This window comes from Physella acuta, unplaced genomic scaffold (genome assembly GCF_028476545.2).
Source record: "Physella acuta isolate Inbredline_101_S28 unplaced genomic scaffold, ASM2847654v3 ptg001116l, whole genome shotgun sequence".
In the NCBI taxonomy this organism is placed as follows: Eukaryota; Metazoa; Mollusca; class Gastropoda; family Physidae; genus Physella; species Physella acuta.
In genome coordinates, this window is record NW_026732633.1 from 248,867 (window position 1) to 274,125 (window position 25,259).

The following is a 25,259-nucleotide window of genomic DNA, read 5'->3' on the forward strand; positions in this document are numbered from 1 at the left end:
TTACGGGGCTGAGAGACCCGCAAAGGTCAAAAGGTCAGAACTGCCCACAGACCTGCAGGATGCCTTGCTGTTTAACACACCTGTGGCCAGACTTCTCACACACATGTGGCCAAAGATTCTGGTCAGCATTAACCCTATTACCAATAAAAATCTGTAAGCACCTGAAACTTTTGTAAGCTTCTGGCTATTGTGTTATTTTCTGGGCCATAACCTATTTGTATTATTGAATGCATTTTTTGTCAACGAGTTTCGTTTCTTAAATTGTTTTTTAAATTTACGAAGAATTTTTAACCTGGTATTGATTCTTTAACGATATTTGGTTTTAAGTATATTTGTGCCACGTTATGTGGTATTTAATAAATAAAATCGAGGGTATCGGGTTAGGTGTTTTGAGTTGATTGGATATAGTGCTAACAACATTATTACCTTGCATGCCGAGGTAATTGAAACAGATGAACTCTACTTCATCTGCCCCATGTGTCTTGGGCTGGAACGGGAAAAAATGATGATGAGATGGTTTAAAGTGATTTTAATTAATTTGAACACATCTTAACGCACTTTTACGGTAGATTTATTAATAGATGGGTAAATTTGAGCAAAGATGGTCGGCTAATAGAGCACAAAAAATATATCCAATAGATACTAAAGTGACCCAAGCTTTTCTTTATAGTTATTTAAATAGTAGTGTATAACTTATTTTCTACATTTTATTAGATTATTACATAAAAGCTTGTTATAAGTACGTTTTTTATGATTTTTAAAAATTTGCTTTCTATGTCTGTCTGTCGACTGTATGTCGTCAGTCTGTCTGTCGTCAGTCTGTCAGTCTAGATCGAATTGCCCGAGCGAAATTTCGGACATTTCTAACAGACAGATTCGTTTTTAAAGTTGGGACGTGGATCAAGACATGAAGACAATGCAATTAAACGTGACTTATTTGGATGCCAAATTAATTTTTTATGAATTATTTAAAATGTTGTCCAAATAAAACAACTAAATAGCGGCGTATGATACGCCGCGGGTCGGCTCGTTATGTAATAATGCACTAAAAAGTAGAAAATTATAGACTACTAAAGCGTGGGTCTCTTCCTAAATATTAGTAAAGGTATCTAATAGTGACCCACAGTTTTCATTATAGTTTTTTTTTAAATAGCAGTGTATTATTTATTTTCTACTTTTTTGTACATTATTACATAAAAGCTTGTTATTAAAACTTTTTTTATGGTTTTTGGTCATATTTTGCTTTCCCTCTCTCGTATATAGGGGGCCTAATAAGAAAAATTTCACTCGTAATAAAAACCCAACAAACAAAAAAAACTAGTGTAATATTTTTATTTAACATGGATGAGATTACTACAAAATACGTTATCAAATGTATATTTGTATCAATGTTTCAATTTCAAAACTGAAACAAAATAGCCCATGCAAGTAAATTACAGTTGTTGCAAAAAAAGTGTATTTAAAAATATAAAGGCTACAAGTTTAACAAGCTCATACAAGTTGAGAAATATTTAAACACGATTTTCTATAAATTAAAAAACACACTGTCATGCATAAAATAAATTATACAAGTTTAAATAAAGAACGTAAAAAGATCAGAAATTTTACATAATCCCATTGCTTACTATGGATTTGCATGTCAACAGAAATTAGCATTGAGGAAAATGCATAGCTAAAACTAAACAAAATCTACTGATTTTTCTTTGTCTCGGCATTTAATTTTAATATTTTTAAAAAAGTTGAAATATTAAAAAAAAAACATTCGAAAATAGGGTTTGGTTACCAAACATTTGTTTTCACATTTTGTTTATGTTACACATTGTTAACAATATTCCTCAGAATTCATGTTTATAACTCATTACTACAATGGTATAGACAGGTAGTTATTACAAACATAAAGGTTTATGTGTTCACTTTCTCAAATCCACATAACAGTCTATGTTTGAGGGAGAGTAGCAGCCTTAAGATTCGTTTCATTTTTACTTTCTCTAATACGAAGTATAAAGAAAGTCTTGTAATCGTGCAAAACAAATTCGCGATTCTCGACGTTTTACACCTCCTGATTCGGATAAACATAGCTTTGCAATCTTTTCGGTATGTCTATGTGTTTGTGTGTGTGTGTGTGTGTGTGTGTGTGTGTGTGTGTGTGTAAACACGATAACTTGAGTACCGTTACAGCTAGGTTGATGAAATTTCAAATATAAGTATTATTTTAAAATTGTAGTTCTGTATCAGCTTTTCAGCGATTTCCGATCATCGGAAGTGAAATTTATTCTACTTTCAATTTTTTTAAAAGCCTATAACTTGAGTGCTATTTCAGATAGATAAAATCAATTTTACATGTAATTAAAATATCTAATTCTCTGCCATCTTATAAATTTTCAATAATTTCCCTTAACTGGAAGTAGTAATTTACGCTATTTCCGATTTCTCAAAAAAAAAACGCATGTGAATTTATAAAGTACTAATAATATTCCGCACTATAATATACATTATGTTTGACGTTCACTTAGTGCGCAAATCATTTTTCTACGAGATTCTATTTTCTACGCGATTCTTTTCTATTTTTAAAAGTTTAAGTAATTAAAAATGGATACAAAATATTGTCTATATCCGGAGTTGCCATCCCCTGTAGTGTTATATACGAATATTCGAGAAAGTTTAGGGGAGATCACTCCCTGTTTATTTTAAATTATTTTAGCTTTTGCTTGAAATTTCTTATGGTGACATTCTTTGATACTTCTTTGATATTTCATGTTACAGTTAATAAACAATTGTATTTGTTAACATTTTTATAGAAATACAGCTTCAAAACACAGTTTGTTAACAAAAATGCTATGATAAAAAATGTATCTTTTAAATTTAATTTAAGTCTGACATGCACTTTAAAGTCTTAAAAATAAACTACCTTAAGGTGATATTAAAAATTTTCAATTTTTAATTACTATTGAACAATATTAAAAATTTACAAAGCTACGATTTAAAAATGAAGCCATGTTGAAACAATTACTTCAGTACATAATGTAACATATATGCTATGTTAAAAAACTTATTAAGCGTTTATCAATTTTTACATTGTATATACACAATTACCTGTTATAAATGGATCGTCCTTGAGTAAACTCTCAGCTGATGGCCTATCTGATGCCTTAATCATAAAAGTTTTGTCTAAAAATTCTATCAGATATTTCGACGCAGTTACAGGTAGCTCATATTTCGGTTTCGTCAACATCGCTTTTTGAAACAAAACTGCTTGAGAAGAAGTGGTAGAGTTGGGCGGTGATCCAGTTGCCATCTCTACAACTGTACACCCAACACTCCTAGAGAAAGGGAATTTTTAATCTTTTTAAAAAGAGAAAATGAAAAAAAAAATACCGACAGTTAACGTATACATACCTATTTTAACTATCTTAGTTAAGTAAAATTTTTACATAAGAATGTGGTTTTAGGAAAATCAAGTTATTACCTTAGATATTTTTTATTAAATTAAGTTAAAATACTTATTTTATGTTTTATGAACAAGCATGATTGTATTTATTATTGTTACGACTCCCTTCTCTAATCCTTTCGAACTAGTCAGGGAATCGTAAACAAGAAGAAAAATAAAAATAAAAATAAACGCCACATCAGTAATCTCTATTTATTTCCACAAATCACAACACTTAAAGTTAACCCGCCACCGAAGTACAACCATCAGAAATATACACAAATAGCTACAAACAACTAAAGTTCTTAGCACGACTACCCTACTTATCTCTAACTGTCTAACTATCCTAGGTCTACTACAGTACAGGCATCTCTTGGCTGCCCACTAGCTCACAGAGACGCCCCATGTCTGTCTCCTCTAGACCTAGCTATCCGAGTCCGTCCGTGTGTGACTCGTGAGCTCTGACTGTGTGTCGCTGAGTGTCCCTCCTCCTTAAATAACGGACTCACAAATGTCCAGGTGCGGGGCTAATTATGCACCAACACGTCCCACTCAAGCCTAACCTAATTAAATGTCGCCAACAGGTCTGGGGTACCTGATTAAATTGTCAGACCCTGCTAATATACGTCCCCAGTCTGCCGTCTACCCCTCCTAAAATAGTCCAGTCGAGGTGCAGGGGTCTATGTCCTGACTTAATCTCTCGTACGGCTTTTCCCTACATTTACATACCAGGCCAGGCGATTCAGGTGAGAAGGGGGGGGATGTAACCCGCTAGCATCAACAATAACATCCCACCCTTTGTCTCTTTCACGACCTGCGCCAGTCCGTGGCATCTCTCATTACGGCCTGGCCCGACCACAAAAAAGGGGGTTCACGTCGAGAGTTCCCACCATCCATAAATCTCTAGGTGACACCCTAATTAACCCACGTTCAGCCATGTCCAAAAAAGGTAAGATCCCCCTCATGGGATCGTAACATTATTAAATATATATTTAAGTTGTCCCGTAATTTAAGAGATAAACAGACAGCTAATAAACTCATAACACATAAACCACAATTCATTGCTCTTACCATATATCAAGACTTTTTGCGTGCTCAAATATTTTACCATCGGGACAGTCAACCATCTCTGGGGCCATGTATCTAGTTGTGCCCCGTTCTGCTTGTACACCTTCTTCTTCAGTGAAGATTGTTGATAGGCCAAAGTCAGTTAGTTTAATGTTTGACTCATCAGCCATCAAAATATTGTTGCCTATTTCGATTAAAACGTGAAAACAGTATATCAAATTTTACGTTTTAAGTTTTTGGTAATAATTTTATATTATCGAAAAAAGTAATTTTACACACTCAATAAAACGAAAGTGGATCGAGTGTACTTCAGCGTAAATCAAAAAGTTGTCAACTTCAATCCTCAGGCAAAAAGATAAAAGAGAAGTGGAGAAATGGCTTAAAACTTGGTTTACCAATGGTTGGAGATTTAGGAACTAGTCGCTCAAACGTTGCTTCTTACAAGCAACCTAATTAGACGATAGTCTAACTAGTAAATAAAAACATAAAGAAAGTTTTGTTTTGCGTTTAATTTAAATTTCACTTAATGTACCTTTGATGTCCAAATGTAAAATGTTATTTTCATGCAGGTATTTCACACCTTCCAGGATTTGAATTGTAAAATGTCTTGTCAACTCTACATTTAGTCTTATGTTTCGTTTTATAAAATCAGCGAGTGTTCCCTAATAACACATCAGAAATAGCATGAATACTTTTAAAATATAATTTCTTTTAAAACAAAGTTAATTAAAGCTGGTAATATAAATCTTTAAAATAAATACTAAGAAATAAACATAAACATTTTTTGTCATTACTGTTTCAACTAAAAATTGATAAATATGATTGTGTGATATCAAGCAACAATATATTTTTGAATATATTGATATACATTTAGTACTTTCTAGGATCCGTTGAAACATATTTCAACATAATGTCCCTATTTTATTTTGCATACTACAGATGGAAATTTTACAATACATTACATTTTATATCTTGTAAACTATTCAAAACAAATAGATGTGATCAAACATAATATTAATTTCAATAGCAACTACCATGTCAAAACATATATAATAAGAATGTTTTAATACTTAACCAGTTTAATAAACTCCAAAAATAAGTCTATTTCGGTTTCGTTCTTTTGAAATCCGTGAAACTGAACAATTCGTTCATGCCTCAGTTTAATTAGAATTGAAGCCTCATTCTGAAAATTATCATTGAAATGTACAATGTAAACCGTGATAAAGTAATATATATATATATATATATATATATATATATATATATATATATATATATATATATATATATAGTTTTATGACAGTATCGTCTCAGCTTTTAAAATTACAGCAATGTATGATAGTAATAAAGCACAAAAAACAATCTTCATTACTTGACAGGTTAACATTGACCTATAGCCAATGTAAAACTAGACCTTGATTGTTTGATACCAATACAAAGTTTTCGATATTTTGTCTGAGATCATTTGTCCAGAGTTCATTTGTCATGGAACCATATATATTATATATATATATATATGTAATATGTATAACAGCACACTGATATATGGATAATTCTACACCTGTTTAGGATGTGTGTACACTGTAATTTTATTTTTTATGCAACAGATTTAACTCCAAACGTTGCTTTAGTTGTAGAAACTTTTGAAAATAATAAATGCCTTTTTTTAACTGGTGTTATCTCAAACTTAATTTTCTTAAATGTTATAATACTGTTGCTCGAAAAATGAATAATTGCTCTATTTTCTGTAGTCACAAGTTGTCAAATTTCATGCGTAATGTGTACCAATTATAAACCATAACTTTTATTTATTAAGGAATATTCTTTTGAAAGTTAGTTTGTGGTTTTATTTCACGATACTAACAGAATCTCTAAACATTGATATATTAATTTAACGTCGCAGTTACATAGCTACACGTAAAGCTATAATTAGTTTTCTATAATACGTCAATCAAAACATTAAATTCAAATAAAATGCGATTAAATAATTTAATAACAATTTTTATTGCACTATTCTCTAATGAAGCTGATCCAACTAAAATATTACAAATAGTTCGATTCTACCTTTTGTTTACATTTTAGTATAGCCCCCCCCCCTCCCCCCCCCCCCCCACACACACACCACCACCACCACAAAGTCGTTAAAACAATGTTTAGCTTACTTACCATCCACTTTGATAAATCCTTTTGGGATTGTGAGATTTTCTTTGCAACAAATTTCTCCTCATCTTTCCTATTCGTGTCAATTACAAGATGAACAGTGCCAAAACCTCCTTTGCCTAGTCGTGTTGCCATGATTTCAAACTGTTTTGGAAACTCGTCAGAATATAGACGGTCTGTTTCAAAAAAATGTTGTTAAAAACAAAGTTATTAAGGCAACAAACCTATATTTATCCCTACATCATCTACAAAATTTAAAAAAAATATAGTTGTGAGCTTAAAAGTATACACAGGAGGATGTTAAAGTATATAAAGTCATTTAAAGTTTGATTTGCGTTTCCTATAGTCAATTAAGCTAACCCAAGTACGATTTTTATCAACCAAAAACAAGAGACGTAAAAATACTTTCTGACCATATTGTTTTGGCAATAACCCTGTCGTTCGACCGGATCTCCATAAAGCGGAATGTATGTATTTCGTGAAAAGATCATTATCTCCATCATTGGTTATCATCGTTTTTATCTGTTCATTAAAGGCTTCATCTGTTAAAATGAGCTCCCCAGCTTCTTTATTCTTACTGAATTCTCTCAAACATTTTGTTGAAAGTATCTTTACTTTGTGGTCTTGGTGCGTGATGTTTTGCTTTAGTTTTGGAATTAGTGGCAGGATCTAGTGATTAAATTATATATATATATATATATATATATATATATATATATATATATATATATATATATATATATATATTACAACAGGATTGATAAGCATTGGTTATAAAAATATATTAAAATGGCTTTAGGCATAAAACAAAACTTCATTTACCTCTTGTAATTCTGGCTCATGCTTTGCGTATTTAGCAACCCCATCTAGTATATCTGACATTTCAAATCCAGATTCGAGTTGATCAAATACTTTTACGGCTGTTTTAATTTCGTCCTTCAAGTTTACTTTTATATTTCCTTTGAATAAATGTAAAACATGTAATAATGAATTATTATGAGACTTTTATTTTTTTGGATAGTTTTTGCTAAAATCGTAATATTCCTTTTTTTCAATAGATAAACAGTCATATTTTACAATTTTTAAATCAGGTTAGTTTTTATAATAATTTTGTTTACAAATGTTGGATTTGCTAATTTATTTTTCTCTTAGAGAGATATTTATTTTCGAAAAATAAAAATAAGAAAAATAATACGAAGCATGCACTATTAAATTAATAGTTGTAAAAATAAATTATTACTTGTTATATCGGTTTCAGCAGTGGACTTGTCCACAAGAAGAACATATAAAAGTTTTGAAACAATAGATAACACCAAATCGTCAAATTGTATCCCAGCGATCGTCTGCGGGATGTTAAAATGTTGTTATTTTGTGAGAATATAGGTAAATAGAGGCTTTAAAAAACATTTAAATTCAATTTATAATAGGTATTTTTATTTTTATTTTTTTATAACACTTAATATAAATGGTTTAGTATTTTACGTTTTTAACGTGTTTACTTCATACATAAGCTAATACTTAATGTGCAGCATTTTGTGAGCTATATAAACATAGATTATAGTTTCTTGTTCGATTTATGCACCGATATGGTATTTTGTAAGTAATTCTTCGATTCTTAAACGATATCCGATGTTTTGTGTTTTCAGCAACAGGTAATTCGATTTTTTACCGTAATTAGTGAAGGTGCTATAGAAAATAACTAAACACTGAACAGATTCTTTTTGTTTACTGTAGAAAATGAGAAGCTTGTTTATAAAATTCATTGTTAGATTTCCATCCAAGTACGAATGTGCTTTGCTAGTATTAATTAAAAATAGCTAGTTATATAACCCAAACACACTATATACAGTTAATGAAGCCTCTGCGTGTAGTGATATTACTAAAATATTAAAGATGCTTGACTTAATAAGTATTTTTAAATAATAATATAACCTACATCTTCTATGTTTACTCGAGTAAAGTATTGCCGTGCTTGTCTTTTAAAGGCCATTTGATATAGTATAATAATAAGTTCTTTTGATATCCATCTAAACGTTGTATTCTGAAAATAAATTTGTTGTTAGCTTTTAATTAGGCTTTTTTAAATGTTAAATTCATATAGGCTACTTGAGACACTTAAATGCATGTAACAGAACTCTTTGATAGTTGCATTACTAAATTTATAAAGTTTTTTTTTTTTTTAGATTAAGTTTTTATGCCATTAAACAAAATATAGTTTGTTCTATTACTTGCTTTATAAACATACACATTACCACAAAGCTTTGATTTTTAAAATATAATAGGTATCTAATAATGAAAAATAATTTCGAAAATCTAAGTATTTTATTACCTTTGAATCGGTGTGTAAAATGAGGAAGTGAGTAAGTGTAGTGATAACATCACTCTGCGCTAAACGCTAAATGAAAAATAAACATTATTTATAAGTTAATTTTAATAAATAACTATAATTTTAAAATGAATAGGCTTCATATCCAACAATTGTATTTATAAGTAATTTTACATCTTTCAAATTTATTTGGCTTTCAAAGAGATTGTTGGTATAAAAATATTTTAAACTCGGGTTTACAAGACAATACTTAACCAAGGCAAATGCGCGACTAAAATGACTTCCCGCAGCAAGTAGACTCAGCATATCTCGGATTAGAGATAGTGAAAAATCTGGTGATTCTGTTTCTAATAGTTTTCCTTCTTTTAGAAATGCAATTGTGATATCTGCAAAAAATATTTAACATTTTTACAATTCTGTGTCACAACTTCGTGACAATTACAACATGATTATCGTCGTGTATCATTAAAAATCAAATCGTCAGTTAAAATAGGTCATTGTCGCTCGTTTCTGAATACACGTACGATGACAAAAATGTTAGTACATATGAAAGAAAGCATGTTTTTTTTTAAGTTTTAATTTCAGTTAATTCCAAAGCTTATTTTTAGAAAGGCCCTTTATCAGTGTTTCTTTCAGACTTTTTTCTCCGGTTAGGGGGATGAGGGGCACGATATTTTCGGGAGGGGCGGACTAAATTCTCCGAAGTGGGGGGAGGGGGGCGGCGGACAAAGGATATATTTTTTATATAAATTAAATTTCTTCCAGAGAGGGTAGATTTTTTTGGAATAAGAGATGCCGGGAAGAAACTTTGTCTTTTATATTTGTTTTTTTAAGTGATATTCTGTAGTAAAATATCACAAGACTGACGTAAGATAGTTTTTGATACTGCTCATTTGTAAATGAATTGTATTCAAGTTGCATTTAATAACTTAGTTTTTTCATTGTTGAAGCTCTGGTCTTTATTCACCCAACAGAACGAGTCTGTCAACATTCAAACGCTGAAAAATATATATTGCCTGCATATTTATGTTCCAGTAGCGAAGAACAGACGGCTTCTTTGTCAGATTCTGGAGTTGCAGCATAAATCTTCTCGATGCATCTCTGATAGGTGAAAAACTCCAACGCATCAAATTGTTTCATGCATGAAAACTTAGCCATTACCTCTCTGACAAGTGTGTCATAGTTGAATACCTTCTGAGTAAAAATAGATATGAAAAGACTTTAGTTAGTTAGTTTCCCTTTCAAACCTGACGGTCTATGAAAAGACTTACCTATCACAAAATAACTATTTGCTACTTAATACGTGTTTTACGCACATCAGTCGGAAGCCTAAATATACATATTGTCGCCATTCAATTCAACTACCATCAGAAATAATAAGGTATAATTATAAATGATTTTATCTTTCTAGTATATTTAGGTGATTCTTGCTAAAGACTTAAATTATGTATAACACAAATAAACAATGTCTAACATTGTACAACCAAATATTTACAATTATAAAAAGGAACATTAATACTTGAATACAAACAACAAACCGATTCAATTTTTTTTTATTTTCTAAAATAAATGTAATAAGTTATTTCTATAACATGAAATGCGACGAGTTTTTGCCATTTACAATTTATTTCTACATTTGAAACATCTTGAAGACAACCTTTGTTTATTTAAAATTATTGCAATAATAGTTTTCCTATTAAACTGTTATAAGAAAAACAAAATATAAAACATGGAGACAATTTTAATTTACTTGCTAAACTTACTAAGTGGACACTAAAATGACGAGTAGTTATATAAAATTTTAAAGAGTCAATGTTGTTTATGCAGATTAGATTTAGATCTTTGCCAGAAACAATAAATTTAATGTTGGGGATTCGAAAAATTATAGCTACTTTGTGGGGTGATATCATATTTTTTTAAATAGAGTGGAATTTCTAAGTGTTTTTGTCTATCTACATGCTTTTTAACCATTAATAATCAACAAAATTAAATATTGCATATTACCATACCTCATATTTACGTATTAGCAAAGCAGTATTCACATAACAGGCAACAGCGCTGGTTGATAGAAGAAAGAATTTTTGTCAATGAAAACTTATTTTACATATATATATATATATATATATATATATATATATATATATATATATATATATATATATATATATATATATATATATATATATATAGAGAGAGAGAGAGAGAGAGAGAGAGAGAGAGAGAGAGAGAGAAATCAACTCATTATATTAATATTTCAGTGAGATGATGCATTTAATTTGTGTAAATATGAGTTATTACAAAAAGTAATTGCCTTTTCAGATTATGAAAAGTTGTATTGTGCTCTTGTCCAATCTTTGTATTAACGTCAACACTTAATTCAGAACACTCTAATGCTAAAGATAAGAAAACAGAAATATTTTTATTTTAAATTAATGTAAATAAATGCATATGTGTGTATATGCAATATATATATATATATATATATATATATATATATATATATATATATATATATATATATATATATATATATATATATATATATAATACATATCAAAATAGAGCACATATAAACTTGAATGATTATTTATAACGAGCCGACACGCGGCGTATCATACGCCGCTATTTAGTTGTTTTATTTTCTACTTTTCAGTAATACATAATTTGTGAATTCGACAGTACCAATGCTGCCACTGAAAATATTTGCTTTAAAACACTAATCCCCCCCCCTTTCCCCTAACCCCGACCCTACACCCCCCCCCCATGAAAGCAGCCTCCTCTTAGTTACCTCCTGTACATTTAAAATCGTTTCAAACTAAATTATCTGCCCCTAATAGCCGTCACTAAACCCGGCTCTACGATTTGTAAACATTTAGCGTGACCACAACTCACCAGACCATGTGGGGGTGGGGTGGGGGTGGTAGTGATAGTGATAGAGAGAAAGAGAGGGGATGCGCTTGCAGCTTGTTTTCTAACGTCTCCCAGAAGAGAATTATATATAGAGATACAACACAAAATATAAATCTATTAATTCCATTAATTTTAAAACTAAATCCTTTAAAGCACATTTTATTTTTCAAAAATAAATATATTAGCACAAGACTTATCAAATAAAATGTATTTAAAATATACTCATATACAAATGAATTTGTGTCAAGACAGCAAATTCAAATGACTGAAAACAAGAATCCCAAAATGTAATTTGTTTTAGAAAAGTAGCTTTAAAGAACTATTAAAATTACCTTATTTCAGTATTATTTACACTTACATTTTTCACAATATCTGCAAATATCCTGTATCTGGCTTGCTAAAAATGTGTCATCCAAATGACCTTGAAAATAGGCTGACAATAGTTCTAATGCTTTTCTCGCTTCAACCTCAAACGAGAGATAAATTATTTCGGCTGCATGGATACTTCTAAACACACAGCTTGCTTTTGTCGACAGATATTTCGACAAATTTTCATAATCTTTAGTGATCGTATTGATTAGCAAGTGTACTGTTTTATAATGTCCGTTTTGAGCTGCAATTGATAGAGCATTCCATCCATCTTTTGCGATATAATTGATATTTGCTCCATTTCGAAGAAGATTTTCTACTGCTGTATTTTGCCCATTTTGTGATGCGGTCATAAGTGCATCCCAGCCATGTCGGTCCGTGTGATTAATATCTGCTCCGTTTTTAATCAGCAAATCTATTATTTTATCATGTCCGTTTAGTGATGCAAATAGTAATGCATTCCATCCTGTCACTGTTAAGCAATTAACCTGAGCTCCGCTTTTAATCAGCAATTCTATTACATTATGTTTACCGTTTTTAGATGCGATCATTAGAGCGTCCATTCCGTTAGACTCTGTGTGTTCAATATCGGCTCCGTTTTTAATAAGTACTTCAATTGCTTTATAATGCCCATTTTTAGAGGCTAGCATGAGCCCATTCCATCTGTTTTCCCCAACACAGTTAATATTTGCTCCATTGTTTAGTAATAGTTCGATTACTTTATGAAATCCGTTCTCAGATGCATACAGTAGCGCACTATCTCCGTTTGCTTGTAACATATTCAAATCACCTGCATGATTTATCAATAACTCTAGGGTTTTATAGTGACCTTTCCTATACGCGGCTGTTAATGCATTAATCGTTTTGTTTTCTTTGGGATTAATATGGGCACCTTTTTTTAGTAGTAGATTCACGGTTCTACTGTGCCCTCTTTCTGATGCAATCACTAGTGCATTACATCCATCTGTTTTACAGTAATTCAGATCTGCTCCATACTGTATTAGTAACTCTATTATTTTATTGTGACCGGATTTTGACGCGAATATCAACGCGTTGTTTCCGTTTGTATCAACACGGTTGCTGTCTGATCCATGTTGTAATAACATGTGTACCGTTTTGCTGTGTCCTTGGTCAGCTGCCAGCATTAGTGCGTCTTCTCCGTATGAATCTGTGTGGCTAACATCCGCTCCATTTTTAAGCAATATTTCAACTGTCTTCTCATGTCCTCTGTGAGATGCAGTTATTAATGGATTCAATCCGCTCCTGCCAATACGATTGACATTGGCTCCGTTTTTTATTAATAATTCAACAATCTTATGGTGTCCAACGCTAGAGGCAATGAGTAACGAGTTCACATCCCTATTTTCACTTCGTTCAATATCAGCTCCGCTGTTTATTAATAGTTGCACGGACTCATCTTTTCCTGTTTGCGATGCAAACATTAATGCATCCCGTCCTTCTGTGTTACAGTGATTAACATTAGCTCCAAATTTAATTAGTATCTGAACTATTTTAGTGTGTCCGTTTGCACAAGCAAGAATTAATGGATCAAGACCAGATTCGTTGCAGCTGTTGACATTAGCTCCATTCTTCAACAACGTTTCAACTGTTCTTTCGCGTCCATTGATGCATGCAATCATAAGTGCATTCGATCCTCCTGCTTTAGCGTAGTTAACATCAGCTCCGTTTTCAAGAAGTACATCAATAATCGTATCACTACAGGAAAATTGTGATGCAATCATTAACACATTCCATTCAATTTTTTCAACTTGATGAATATTTCCTCCTCTTTTTAGTAATAGTTTTACTGATTCAAGATACCCATTTTGTACTGCAAACATTAATGCATTCCATCCGTCTAAATCACCATGATGAATATCTGCCCCATGATTTAGTAAAGTTTGCATTGTTTCAGTGTACCCATTCTGAGATGCTAAGATTAATGCATTCCATCCATCTGAGTTACATCGTTTAAAATCAGCTCCACTATCAAGCAATTGCTCAACTATTTTATTATGTCCAAATTCAGATGCAATCATCAATGCATCTCTGCCGCTTTTTTCGACACACTTAAAATCAGCCCCACTTTGAATAAGTAACGTAGCCGTTTCATAGTATCCAGATTTAGATGCAAACATTAATGCATTCCAACCGTTATCTTGAATGCGATTAATATTTTCTTTCCTTATTAGTAGTTTCTTTACTAGCCTAGTTTTGCCATTATAAGAAGCACGCATTAGTGCACTCAGATTGCTGAAATTAATTTCATTATAATAGCCCTCGTTTTTTTCCAATGCATATTCCATCTCCGTAAATAAAATTTTTAACTTTCTTGCTTAACTGGAAAAGTTTCGTTGACGTATCGTGTAATGTTATTTGCTTTAGTTTAATCAAATTCTCGTACTGCAAAATGCGGTAAAAACTTCATCTCGAAAATATGTTTTTACTTAATAAAATAAACAAATCTTTTTGACTTGTATTCATGTATAAGACAACTAATGTTTTTAGAAAAAAAAAAACATTTGTTAATCTTAGGTAACGTAGAAAATGTGATGAAAAAATAATAGGTAATTACAAAACAAACATAATATATGCCAGAGACAAATACGTCTTTTAAGCTGTAATAAGTTATTTTTTCAATCTGTTCTAAATTTGAGAAATGTTCTTAATATAGCCAGTTAGAAAATGTGTCTTCTAGGTGTGTTCTTTTCCCCTTTGTTTGCTTCCCCTCAGTAAACGACAAAAATAGGTACCTTCTGGGTAAGCTGCTAAACCTGGAAAAAAAATGTCGCTTAGGTCACATACTGCTATAAACAACAACAAACAAAACAAAAAACTCTAAAATAGTTCTGGTTATCACTTTAACAATTTTCTGAGGAAAGGTTACCATTGGTAAATTGTACAATGTCATATGCTTCCTCATAGATTTTTTTTCATTTCTTCTACGATCGCGAAATGTTAGTATATTTATTATACACTAGTAGCCGTCCCGGCCAGGCTTTGCACTGGCTTTTGTGAAATACGTATCTGTAAAGATATACGTTATCTGTTAACAACCGTTTGAAACGTTTGAACCATTTGGAACTGTTTTTAGTCTCTTATTTAGTCTCTTATTTATAGATCGTCTGTATTTACATTTTTAGTCTAAATTTATCATTCTGAATAAACGTGGTTGAGAATATAATAGGCTTTAAAAGCTGGTTCCAATTGGTTCCTAATATTGCTGCAAGAAAGCATATTTTTCAACCGAAATTTCATATTTTATAACATTTATGAAATAAATAAATAGGAGTACAAAATTAATTCCGGTATTATTAAGGCTAGAAATATTCAAACAAATAAATACCGTTCATTTTACATAAGCTAAATGCGTAATTTATTTATAACGCTTCACTAATGTTTTGACTTTAACACAGTCAAACAAGAAATTCCAACCAAACCTCGGCTATTACGCACATTCACTTGAATAATTAAAGCATATTAAACATAAACCAACCACCATTGAAATTGCCACAGCTCACATTCGAGATTTTTTAAAACTAAATTATCTAACTGAATCAGTATGATAAACCAAGTATATTTTTAAACATTTCGAAATTTACATAATATCAATCTAAACTTAGTATCAGATCCATATAAACTGATCTTAACTCTACCATAGCAATAAAAGACCAAATGTGACGTATACCGACACAAACCCAGTAAAATTAATATATAGTATCCGGCACTGAAAGTTGCACGCCATATTAAACTTAAATTAAGAATAACGAAAATGGCTGAAATGAGGTCTTAAATAGTGATAAAATAATTAATAATTAGTAAACAATGCAGCGTGAAGGGCTTTTAAATAAAAATTAAAAAGTAAAATCTAAACTATAATAATAGAAGTATTTTAAATTAAGAAAATATCTAATTTTATTATATCTTCAGCCACATTGTTACTTTCTAGTATAAACGAAGTATACAGCAAGTCTTGAAATCGTGCAAAAAAAATCGAGATTTTTCCAAATCTGGACGTTGTACAGCTCCCCGAGTCGGAAAAACAAAGTTTTGCAATAGCGTCCGTATGTCTGTGTGTGTATGTGTGTGTGTGTGTCTGTCTGTCTGTCTGGAAAACACGATAACTTGAGTTCCGTAAGAGATAGGTTGATAAAACTTTATAAACAAGTATTATATCTAAATCGTAGATCCCTATCAACTTTTGAGCTATTTCCGATAACCGGAAGTGGAATCTTTTCTACTTTGAATTTTTCAAAAGCCTATAACCTGAGTACTGTTTCAGATAGATAAATGAAATTTCACATGTAGTTAAAGATCTAATTCTCTGCCTTCTGTCAAATTCTGAGTAATTTCTATTGACCGGAAGTAGTAATTTTTGCTATTTCCGATTTCTCAAGAAACACATGTGAATTTATATAGTACTAATAATATTCCGCAGTATTATGCACGTTTTATTTGTCTATATCCCGAGTTGCCATCCCCTTTTGTTTCATATAAGAATGTTCGAGAAAGTTTAAGGGAGATCACTCCCAGTGAGTGGCGTAGCGAGGTCGGGTGTCACCCGGTGCGGCACTTAATGGTGTCACCCCCCCCCCAGAGGCGTTGCGACCCTTCCCGGGGACAAACTTTCAAGTTTTCGAGTTGCACTCCCGCCCCCCTCAAACTTTCGATTTGCACCCCACCCTCAAGTTTTTCTCTATATATTTTGCTATTTTTTGACTTGGTGTCACCCCCCTAAATGGTGTCACCCGGTGCGGTCCGCACCCCCCCCCCCCCTCGCTACGCCCCTGCTCCCAGTTTATTGGCTTTAGAATATTAAATAAATACTGAATTTGTAAATACAGAAGTCTATAAATAAGAAACTAAATAGCATCAGCGTAGAACGCTGTGCAAAATATTTAAACTATGAAGACCTTAAAATGGCAGAAATGAGGTCGCCTATGTGGTCTATAAAAATATTTCTAAAATTGAAAACATTCTGAAATTTTACTGAATTTAACCAGAAAGTGAGCGCAAACTCTTTTAGTGTTGTAATACAATAATTAATAATATGTTACTTACAGCTATTTGCGTTACATTTCATAAATTCTCTTTGAAAATCCAAAGGCGAAATAAACCTCGTGCCTTTAAAGGCACCGTATTATAGAGGCAAATGTACCAATGGTAAATGTAATAATGTAAGGTAATGTAGTATAGATCTTGTGCCTGTGACGTATTCGTTGAATGTACCGCTGTTGAAAGCAGCGGGTTTCATGTGTGAAAGCTTTATAGTGCTAACACCAAAAGGCCATTATGGCGTAGGAGAAAGCTACTGTGAATACTAGCGGTAACGAAAAATAATTAATTCCATTGAAGTACGTATTGCTTGAACCGCTGAAATGATATAGATTAACTTCCGTTCAAGGTCTTATTGAGCTTAAATAGTTACGATAAGTTACGAAATTGTTTTAAAGTAGACTAAAGTTTTTTTTAAACAAACTCTAATCTATTAATATTAGGTAAAAATCCCACGCCAAAATACCATTTCCATCCCCCCCCCCCTTCCTACACTTTCAACCCACAATTCCTATTTCAACATTTACCACAACCCAAACCACCCAACATATTATTCACCACTCTCAAACACCCTCAGTTATCGTTTATTTATTTTTATTGTTAAAAAAAAGATTATCAAAATGTAAAAATTATCAAGATTTATATTTAAGGATGACCTTAAATTAATGTAGATCCTAATGAATACTTAAGCCAATAGCTTGTAAGGAGTTAAAATGAATTTCTAGCAATATTGTTTTACAGACTCATTTTAACACAGTAGATACATTTTATTTAACAGATTTTATAAAAGCATGTAACAGAAGAAAATTAAAAATATATGTCAATTAAGAAAATGATTGTTAGCATTATGCACTTTACGTTGTTTTACCAGGCAAAAATCTGTTAACTTTAACATGCAGAATTATATCCCCTCCCCTCACCACCCATCCCCCATCCCCACTCCCTACCCCAGAAACCTTCTCGGGATGATTCATTTCCCTAAAGTTTTATGGCACTCGGATAAACGGTGTCGAACCGCAATCGACTTTTATTTTTATATACGTATATTGAGAAAAATCACACCCTCGCGTGGCGCCTCCCTTGCGAAATTAAAAAAGATTTTTTTCAGAACCCTTTCATGGAGTATTCTAATTAACCCCCCAAAGTTTAATGAACGGTGTCAACCCGCAATCGACTTTTATTTTTATATACTGTAAATAAGGAAAATACAAATCGTGCCCTCCGGGGCGCAATCCCTGCGAATTTGAAACCTCCCCAACAATATTCTCAATAACTTCCCAAAGTTTCTTGGAGATCGGATGAAAGGTGTAGTAACGCATAAAAGATAGACAGATACACACACACAGACACACATGCATTGCTTTATATATATATATATATATATATATATATATATATATATATATATATATATATACTAGTTGTATGTCATTGCTTCGCTATGATGTAAAATAAATTAAAAGTAGTACTCTGAAGACAAAAGAACACACAATCTAGGCCGACAAAACAAAACAATTTTTCACTCTAAACAAAAAAAAAATAATAATATATACACACAGTACAACCAAAAACAGTGAATGCAACACAATCTGTTTTGTAATTTTTGTAAAAAAACAATTTGGCACAATGATTCCTGGAATATTAATTAAGACCGCGAACTAGGGGAAATCATCACTCTCTAATATAGAAATGTATATTTCTACACATATAATTGTAAAAACAGATCAATAATTACTTTGGTATGTAGCTTAACACTATTAGTTTTTACAAAAATATATTGTCTTAAATGAAAATTAAATATATTGCCTTCATGAATGCTAAAATACAACAGCATAATGGGCGTGACGTCTATTAGGGGCAGATAATTTAGTTTGAAACTATTTTAAACTTAGAGGAGGTAACAAAGAGGAGGCTGCTTTCACGAGGGGGAGGTGGGGGAAGGGGGGTCTAGTGTTTTTAAGCAAATATTTTCAGTGGCAGCGTTGGTACTGACGAATTCACAAATTATAAATTACTGAAAAGTAGAAAAAAAAAACACTAAATAGCGGCGTATGATACGCAGCGGGTCGGCTCGTATATATATATATAATTCTCTTCTGGGAGCCGTTAGAAAACAAGCTGCAAGCGCGCCTTACAGTCCCCTCTCTTCCTCTCAATCGCTATCACCACCCCCCACCCCCCCCCCCCCCACCCCCTCACATGGTCTAGTGAGCTGTGGTTCACGCTGTTTACATTTTACAATCATAGAGACGGGTTTGGTGACGGCTATTAGGGGCAGATAATTTAATTTGAAACGATTTTAAACTTAGAGGAGGTAACTAAGATGAGGCTGCTTTCAAGTGGGGGTGGGGGGGGGAGGGGGGTTTAGTGTTTTTAAGCAAATATTTTCAATGGCAGCATTGGTACTGTCGAATTCACAAATTATAAATTACTGAAAAGTGGAAAAAAAAACAACTAAATAGCGGCGTATGATACGCTTGTCTTATACAAAAGCTTGTTATCAAAACGTTTTTTTTAATTAAAAATTTATTAGGCACAAAATTTAGTCAAATTTAATGTTTGATTGCATTGTCTTCATGTCTTGACCCACATGTGGCCCTTAAACTGAATCTGTTAGTTAGAAGTGCCCGAAATTTTGCTCGGGCATTTCGATCTAGACAGACAGACTGACTGACTGAATGTCGACAGACAGATGAAGCAAGTTAAATAAAAGCTTGTAATATTGTTCTTGCCGTTCAGATCATATATTTTTTAATTAGCTGCTGATTTTTGTGTTCTTTAAAGATCATTTTTAACATAATGATAAGGTACGGGTTAGATCGCAGTGTGGCTCACACACCTCTTAACTTGCAAAAATAATATTCACAGAGTTTTACATATTTAAAAAGCTATGATTTTGGCGTCATGGTATTTTGGTACCTGATTACGCGTTTTCCCAAATGTACTTAACATATCAGTTCAGGGTGGGTTAGATTTGGGGGGGGGGGGGGGGGGTGGGGGGGGAAGATTCAACTTCATTTACCACTGTCCTGTCATTTTAGGTCTATTTTCGTACTCAGCGTTTGTGTGACATTAATGTCACTCTACACAATAACGGCCTGTCCCGTTCTAGTGGTGAGGTGGGGGAAGGGTATAACCAAATCAGAGTGAACATAGCGTCAGTTTTTAGATGACTGTTCTAAAAATACATATACAATTATACATATATACTGATTTAGAAATATATTTAAATAAGTAACAGGGTATTATGACAGTAAAAAAAATTTTTACAGGCGGGTCCTAGCCCCCCCCCCCCCCCCCCCTTGCATATGCCACTGCTGCAAATTCAGTTTCTGAACTTAAAATTCTACACATTCCAACCCCAATAGGAGAACGAGGCCATTTATGAACCACGACCTCACCCCATTCACTGCTATAAGGCTACGTTTGATATAACTAATTAAAAAATCTGAATATCCCAATCCCTATAGGAGAACGATGTCATTTATGGACCACGAACCCCCCCCCCCCCCCTCCGTCCCATTCAATGCTAATAAGGCTTCGGTTTATAACTATCAGTACGTGTCAGCTTGAAAAGTAAACGCTGAAATAATTTCAAAGAGAAGTAGTTTTATACCAACTCTGATTTCAAAAACGCCCATTATGCTGTAGTATTTTAGCATTTATTTCAAAGAGAATGAAGAAACATAGGACTGACAGCAATGACAAAGACAAATAGGAATACAATTACAGGATAGTAAACAGGTTAACGTTAAACTGAAAGTTTAGATAGACACACTCGAAAATAACTAACATAATGGGACATGTGTTTTAATAGGTGTGTATAAAAAGTCTTACCTATTTCAAATATACCATACCGTGTAGCTTTAAGGCTTCTTAATGTGCTCTACAAGCTTCTACACACCATATTATTGAATAGATTCCACAACTGGCACAAAGTCATTCTATAATGTATCCAACTCTCTGACTACGTGCATCTATTTATAGGCACAGGTTTCCCGGAACCCACTTTTGTTTTCGTTTCTAAAAATAGGCTTCTGTTATTAAAATATTTAAAGCGAAACTGGAAACAGGTTAGTGGAATAAACGTGCTTATTTAAAGGATGGCGTAGCAGAATGGAATGTATGGTAGCTGTCACGGAGTCTTCAGTTTCGAAACCCAGTAGCATATAGCTAGGCTGTTCATTTTCTGTTAAGGTACGCATCTTAGTTAGGGTTAGCACTGTTTCTTTCAGGCATCTCTTCGGGAGAAGGGGGAACCCCGAAAGAAATAACATTTATTTAGAAAATATATACTTTTAACAGTGTCCGCTCCTCCACCCCGAAATGTTCAAACCTATGTGAGTAAAATTTATAAAATTTATAACATGTACTTTTATGGCACTTTATTCTACCCATTTTCCATCTTGCCAAGGACTGAGCTATATAAAGTGACCATGTTCCCAGTGTCTTATTGTTAAAAATCTATAAATCTATATTATATGTGTTTAGAATACACATTATGTGAACCTTAAATTTTCTTAACAACCTCAGATGTTCTAGATCATAAGCTTTTGCAAATACTATCAATGTAATACAGCTTATATTTAAATAATTTTTATTACTCCAACTCAACACTGCTTTTAGACATTTGAGACGTAATGACATAAAACAAATACTTGCTCTAAATACTTCCAGAAGATAACTACCATTTGAAAGCCTTGTGATGAAATACTATTTTATATTCTGATGATCAGGTATTACCAAAATGAACAAAGACAATGTTAATCTCACGACTGATAAACGAACATACAAATACCCCTTATAAGTCCATCATCTCTAGACTTCCTATATAAATCCAGACAAAAACATGCACTCTCACAATCTTACAACTAACTCACCCCAGATCAAATGACACAGAATGGAAGGCTCTTGTCTAATCAACAGCAACGCCCCCCCCCCTCCATTACATCAGCTACTCACAAAAAAGACAAAACACAACCATTAAGACACGCACCACTGCCCACGACCGGTCCACAGTGACTTTCCTTCGCCCCACCCCCCCCCCCCCCACCCCCACTTCCTCCCACTAACTCAGCCTAACCCAACATTCATGATCATAAGACTTCTGTTGCACCTGATTGAATTCGTCCCTATAACTCTTCCTCAGAGTTTCTTCCAGCCATCTGTTCGGGGAGGCTCTGCCCACCCCCTGAAAAATGTCACGTCCCTCCCCCCCCCCCCGAAAATTTCAAGTGCCCCCCCCCCCCCCCGGAGAAAAAAGTCTGGAAGAAACACTGTTCACCCTTTTTTTCAACCTGTTCTTTTTTTATTCCTATCCATTATGTTCCATTATTAATGTTGTGAGTTTCCTGTTTTGTGTAGCATTCTGTAAATGATATGATGTCATGTGCATTTTTTTATATCTTTAAACACTCTATATATAACGAGCCGACCCGCAGCGTATCATACGCCGCTATTTAGTTGTTTTATTTTCTACTTTGTCAGTAATTCATAATTTGTGAATTCGACAGTACCAATGCTGCCACTGAAAATATTTGCTTTAAAACACTAACCCCCCCCCCCTTTTCCCCTAACCCCCCCTACACCCCCCCCCCCCCCCCGTGAAAGCAGCCTCCTCTTAGTTTTTTCTTAGTTACCTCCTGTAAATTTAAAATCGAACTAAATTATCTGCCCCTCATAGAAACCCGGCTCTACGGCTCTACGATTTGTAAACATTTAGCTTTTTAAACATTTAGCGTGGCCACAACTCACCAGACAATGTGGGGGTGGGGTGGGGGTGGTAGTGATAGTGATAGAGAGAAAGAGAGGGGACTGCAAGGAGGCGCTTGCAGCTTGTTTTCTAACTGCTCCTAGAAGAGAATTATATATATAGATAATATGTTACTACAGACATGCATTCACACACATGTTGATGTTATTTGTTTTATTCGAAAATAAAAGTATTACAAAAAAGGTATCCGTTTGAGCTTTATATTGTATATCTATGTGATTTTGTTGAATTTTCAAGTCACACAATAGGCTTGAAAAGTCTATGTAATCATGTAAACATTTTTGAAAAGTCTATGTAATCATGTTAAATTTTTAAAACAACATTTTTTAAAATATGGTCAGCGACACAATTACAGATACATTGTTTAAAATTAAAGTCCCTTAGGAACTATTGATTACACTTATTTTCATATTTTTGTATTGAATATAAGCCGTTGAAAATTATTATAGAATTATTATATCAATTCAAATATTTAAAAAAAAAACTACCTCATTCACTCCTTGCCCGCTAACCTCATCTTCCCGGGATCCGAATAAAAGATTTTTGAAGTTAGCATTCTTAAACTCTCGTAATATATAAAAGACCAATATCTCTCAACTGACCAATCTTACCCACTAAGACACCAGCCTCTCTCAACTGACCAGCCTTTCTCAATACACCATTCTTACCATACAAGACACCAGCCTTTCTCAACATATCAGTCATAAAATACAATAGACCAGCCTCATATAACAGACCAGCCTCCCCCAAAAAGACCTGTGTTACCATACAAGAGACCAGCTGCTCTCAAAAGACCAGTCAGACCTATCAAGAATTCAATGCGACAGATATTCGTGCACTGCAGTACAACCCTCATGCTACTATCTACTTCAAATTCAATTAGCAAATAGCTGGCAATTGCTAAGCTAGGGTCGTAAGATTATGATCTTTTCTGTAGCCCCTGACACGTTGTACAAGATCAGAAAAAAATAAAAGTTGTCATATATGAGCACCTACAAGCTAGTCATAAATACACATTTTTATGATGATTTGTCTAATTTTAAAAACATGTTGTCATTTTAATGTTTCTTCATGTGACGTTTTATTTAAAGAATCAATCTAAAAATTAACACATTTTTTGTTGCATTTTGTAAAATAAGTAAACCTTAAGTCATTATTAATGTGATTATTGTGTTATGTCTCATTCATAATATATCTGACAATAAGGTATATATTTTTACTATTATCATTCTACAAACCCAGCAGCCACCAGATTTAGTTAAATAAACTGTGAGAATAGAAAGATGAAATAAATAAATAATAACCTTCAACAGTTAACAAGTCTAGTTCTAAATACAGCCATAATGAATAAACAGTCTAAAGCAATACATCCATACTAAAACATCTCTACTAAAATTAAATTGACACCATAAAGTAGAATAATCTCAAATAATTAAAATATGAGCCTAAAACTATACTCTACATATTATGAAGTGTTAATTACAGTAGCGTAGCGAGGAGGGGGGGCGGGGGGGGGGGGGACATATGTCCCCGGGCGCCGACCTTAGGGGTCGCCAAAATGGGTTGGAAAAATAAATTGAAAGGTTGAGGGGGGTGCAAATCGAAAAGCTTGTCCCCGGGCGCCGGTAAAGGTCGCTACGCCTCTGGTTAATTATAAGTAAAAAGCACAAACATAACTGAACAAAGTTCCTTTGACAAAACGAAAGAACGCGGCTGAGATCGAAATTCTCGTTTCTAAACGGCCAAGTCTACGCACGCACAGATAGACGATTTGGCAGCGAGAGTTTTAGCGAGCAAACCGTCTATCTTTTAAAACCTGCTATAATGTAAATATTAACAAAACTCATTTTAAAACGCTACAATAGTCGGTAGAGAGTTTCTTCGCACATACCATTAAAAACAAATTTGTAATAGAGCGATCAACAAGGAAATAATAAATTTCTTTTGTCTCCGCTGTAAATTTACATTATATATATATTGTTCGATCATCAAATCATTACATGTTTAATGTTAATGTAAACAGATATGGTGCAAGGTATTTCTTCAAAATATCTTCAAAGCATTCCTTCACACAATTCTTCATGACTTGTAGAACAGCCAATGTCAAGATCTCTCAGATTCTAATAAAATAATCAGCCCACCTTACACACATATTTAACAATCAGCTCTAT

At 33.1% G+C, this 25,259-nt stretch overlaps 3 protein-coding genes across 3 annotated transcripts; all 3 read right to left on the minus strand.

Moving 5' to 3' along the window:
* Nucleotides 1–7,316, minus strand: LOC131955934 (mitogen-activated protein kinase kinase kinase 3-like). Its single transcript, XM_059320255.1, has 7 exons — nucleotides 7,069–7,316; nucleotides 6,662–6,831; nucleotides 5,571–5,678; nucleotides 5,028–5,157; nucleotides 4,499–4,679; nucleotides 3,094–3,320; nucleotides 1–134 (listed from the first exon to the last, which is right to left on the minus strand). Exons 1-7 carry the CDS (start codon nucleotides 7,166–7,168, stop codon nucleotides 1–3), a joined length of 1,050 nt encoding a protein of 349 aa, XP_059176238.1. The 5' UTR covers nucleotides 7,169–7,316.
* A 134-nt stretch (nucleotides 7,317–7,450) lies between these two features.
* Nucleotides 7,451–10,139, minus strand: LOC131955935 (uncharacterized). Its single transcript, XM_059320256.1, has 6 exons — nucleotides 9,998–10,139; nucleotides 9,237–9,367; nucleotides 8,985–9,050; nucleotides 8,592–8,696; nucleotides 7,896–7,998; nucleotides 7,451–7,614 (listed from the first exon to the last, which is right to left on the minus strand). The coding sequence occupies exons 1-6, from the start codon at nucleotides 10,137–10,139 to the stop codon at nucleotides 7,451–7,453; spliced, it is 711 nt and encodes a 236-aa protein (XP_059176239.1).
* Nucleotides 10,140–12,235: 2,096 nt separating this feature from the next.
* Nucleotides 12,236–17,414, minus strand: LOC131955941 (ankyrin repeat domain-containing protein 50-like). The gene is made up of 2 exons (XM_059320260.1): nucleotides 17,322–17,414; nucleotides 12,236–15,034 (listed from the first exon to the last, which is right to left on the minus strand). The coding sequence occupies exon 2, from the start codon at nucleotides 14,564–14,566 to the stop codon at nucleotides 12,236–12,238; it is 2,331 nt and encodes a 776-aa protein (XP_059176243.1). The 5' UTR covers nucleotides 14,567–15,034; nucleotides 17,322–17,414.
* Nucleotides 17,415–25,259: the final 7,845 nt, after the last annotated feature.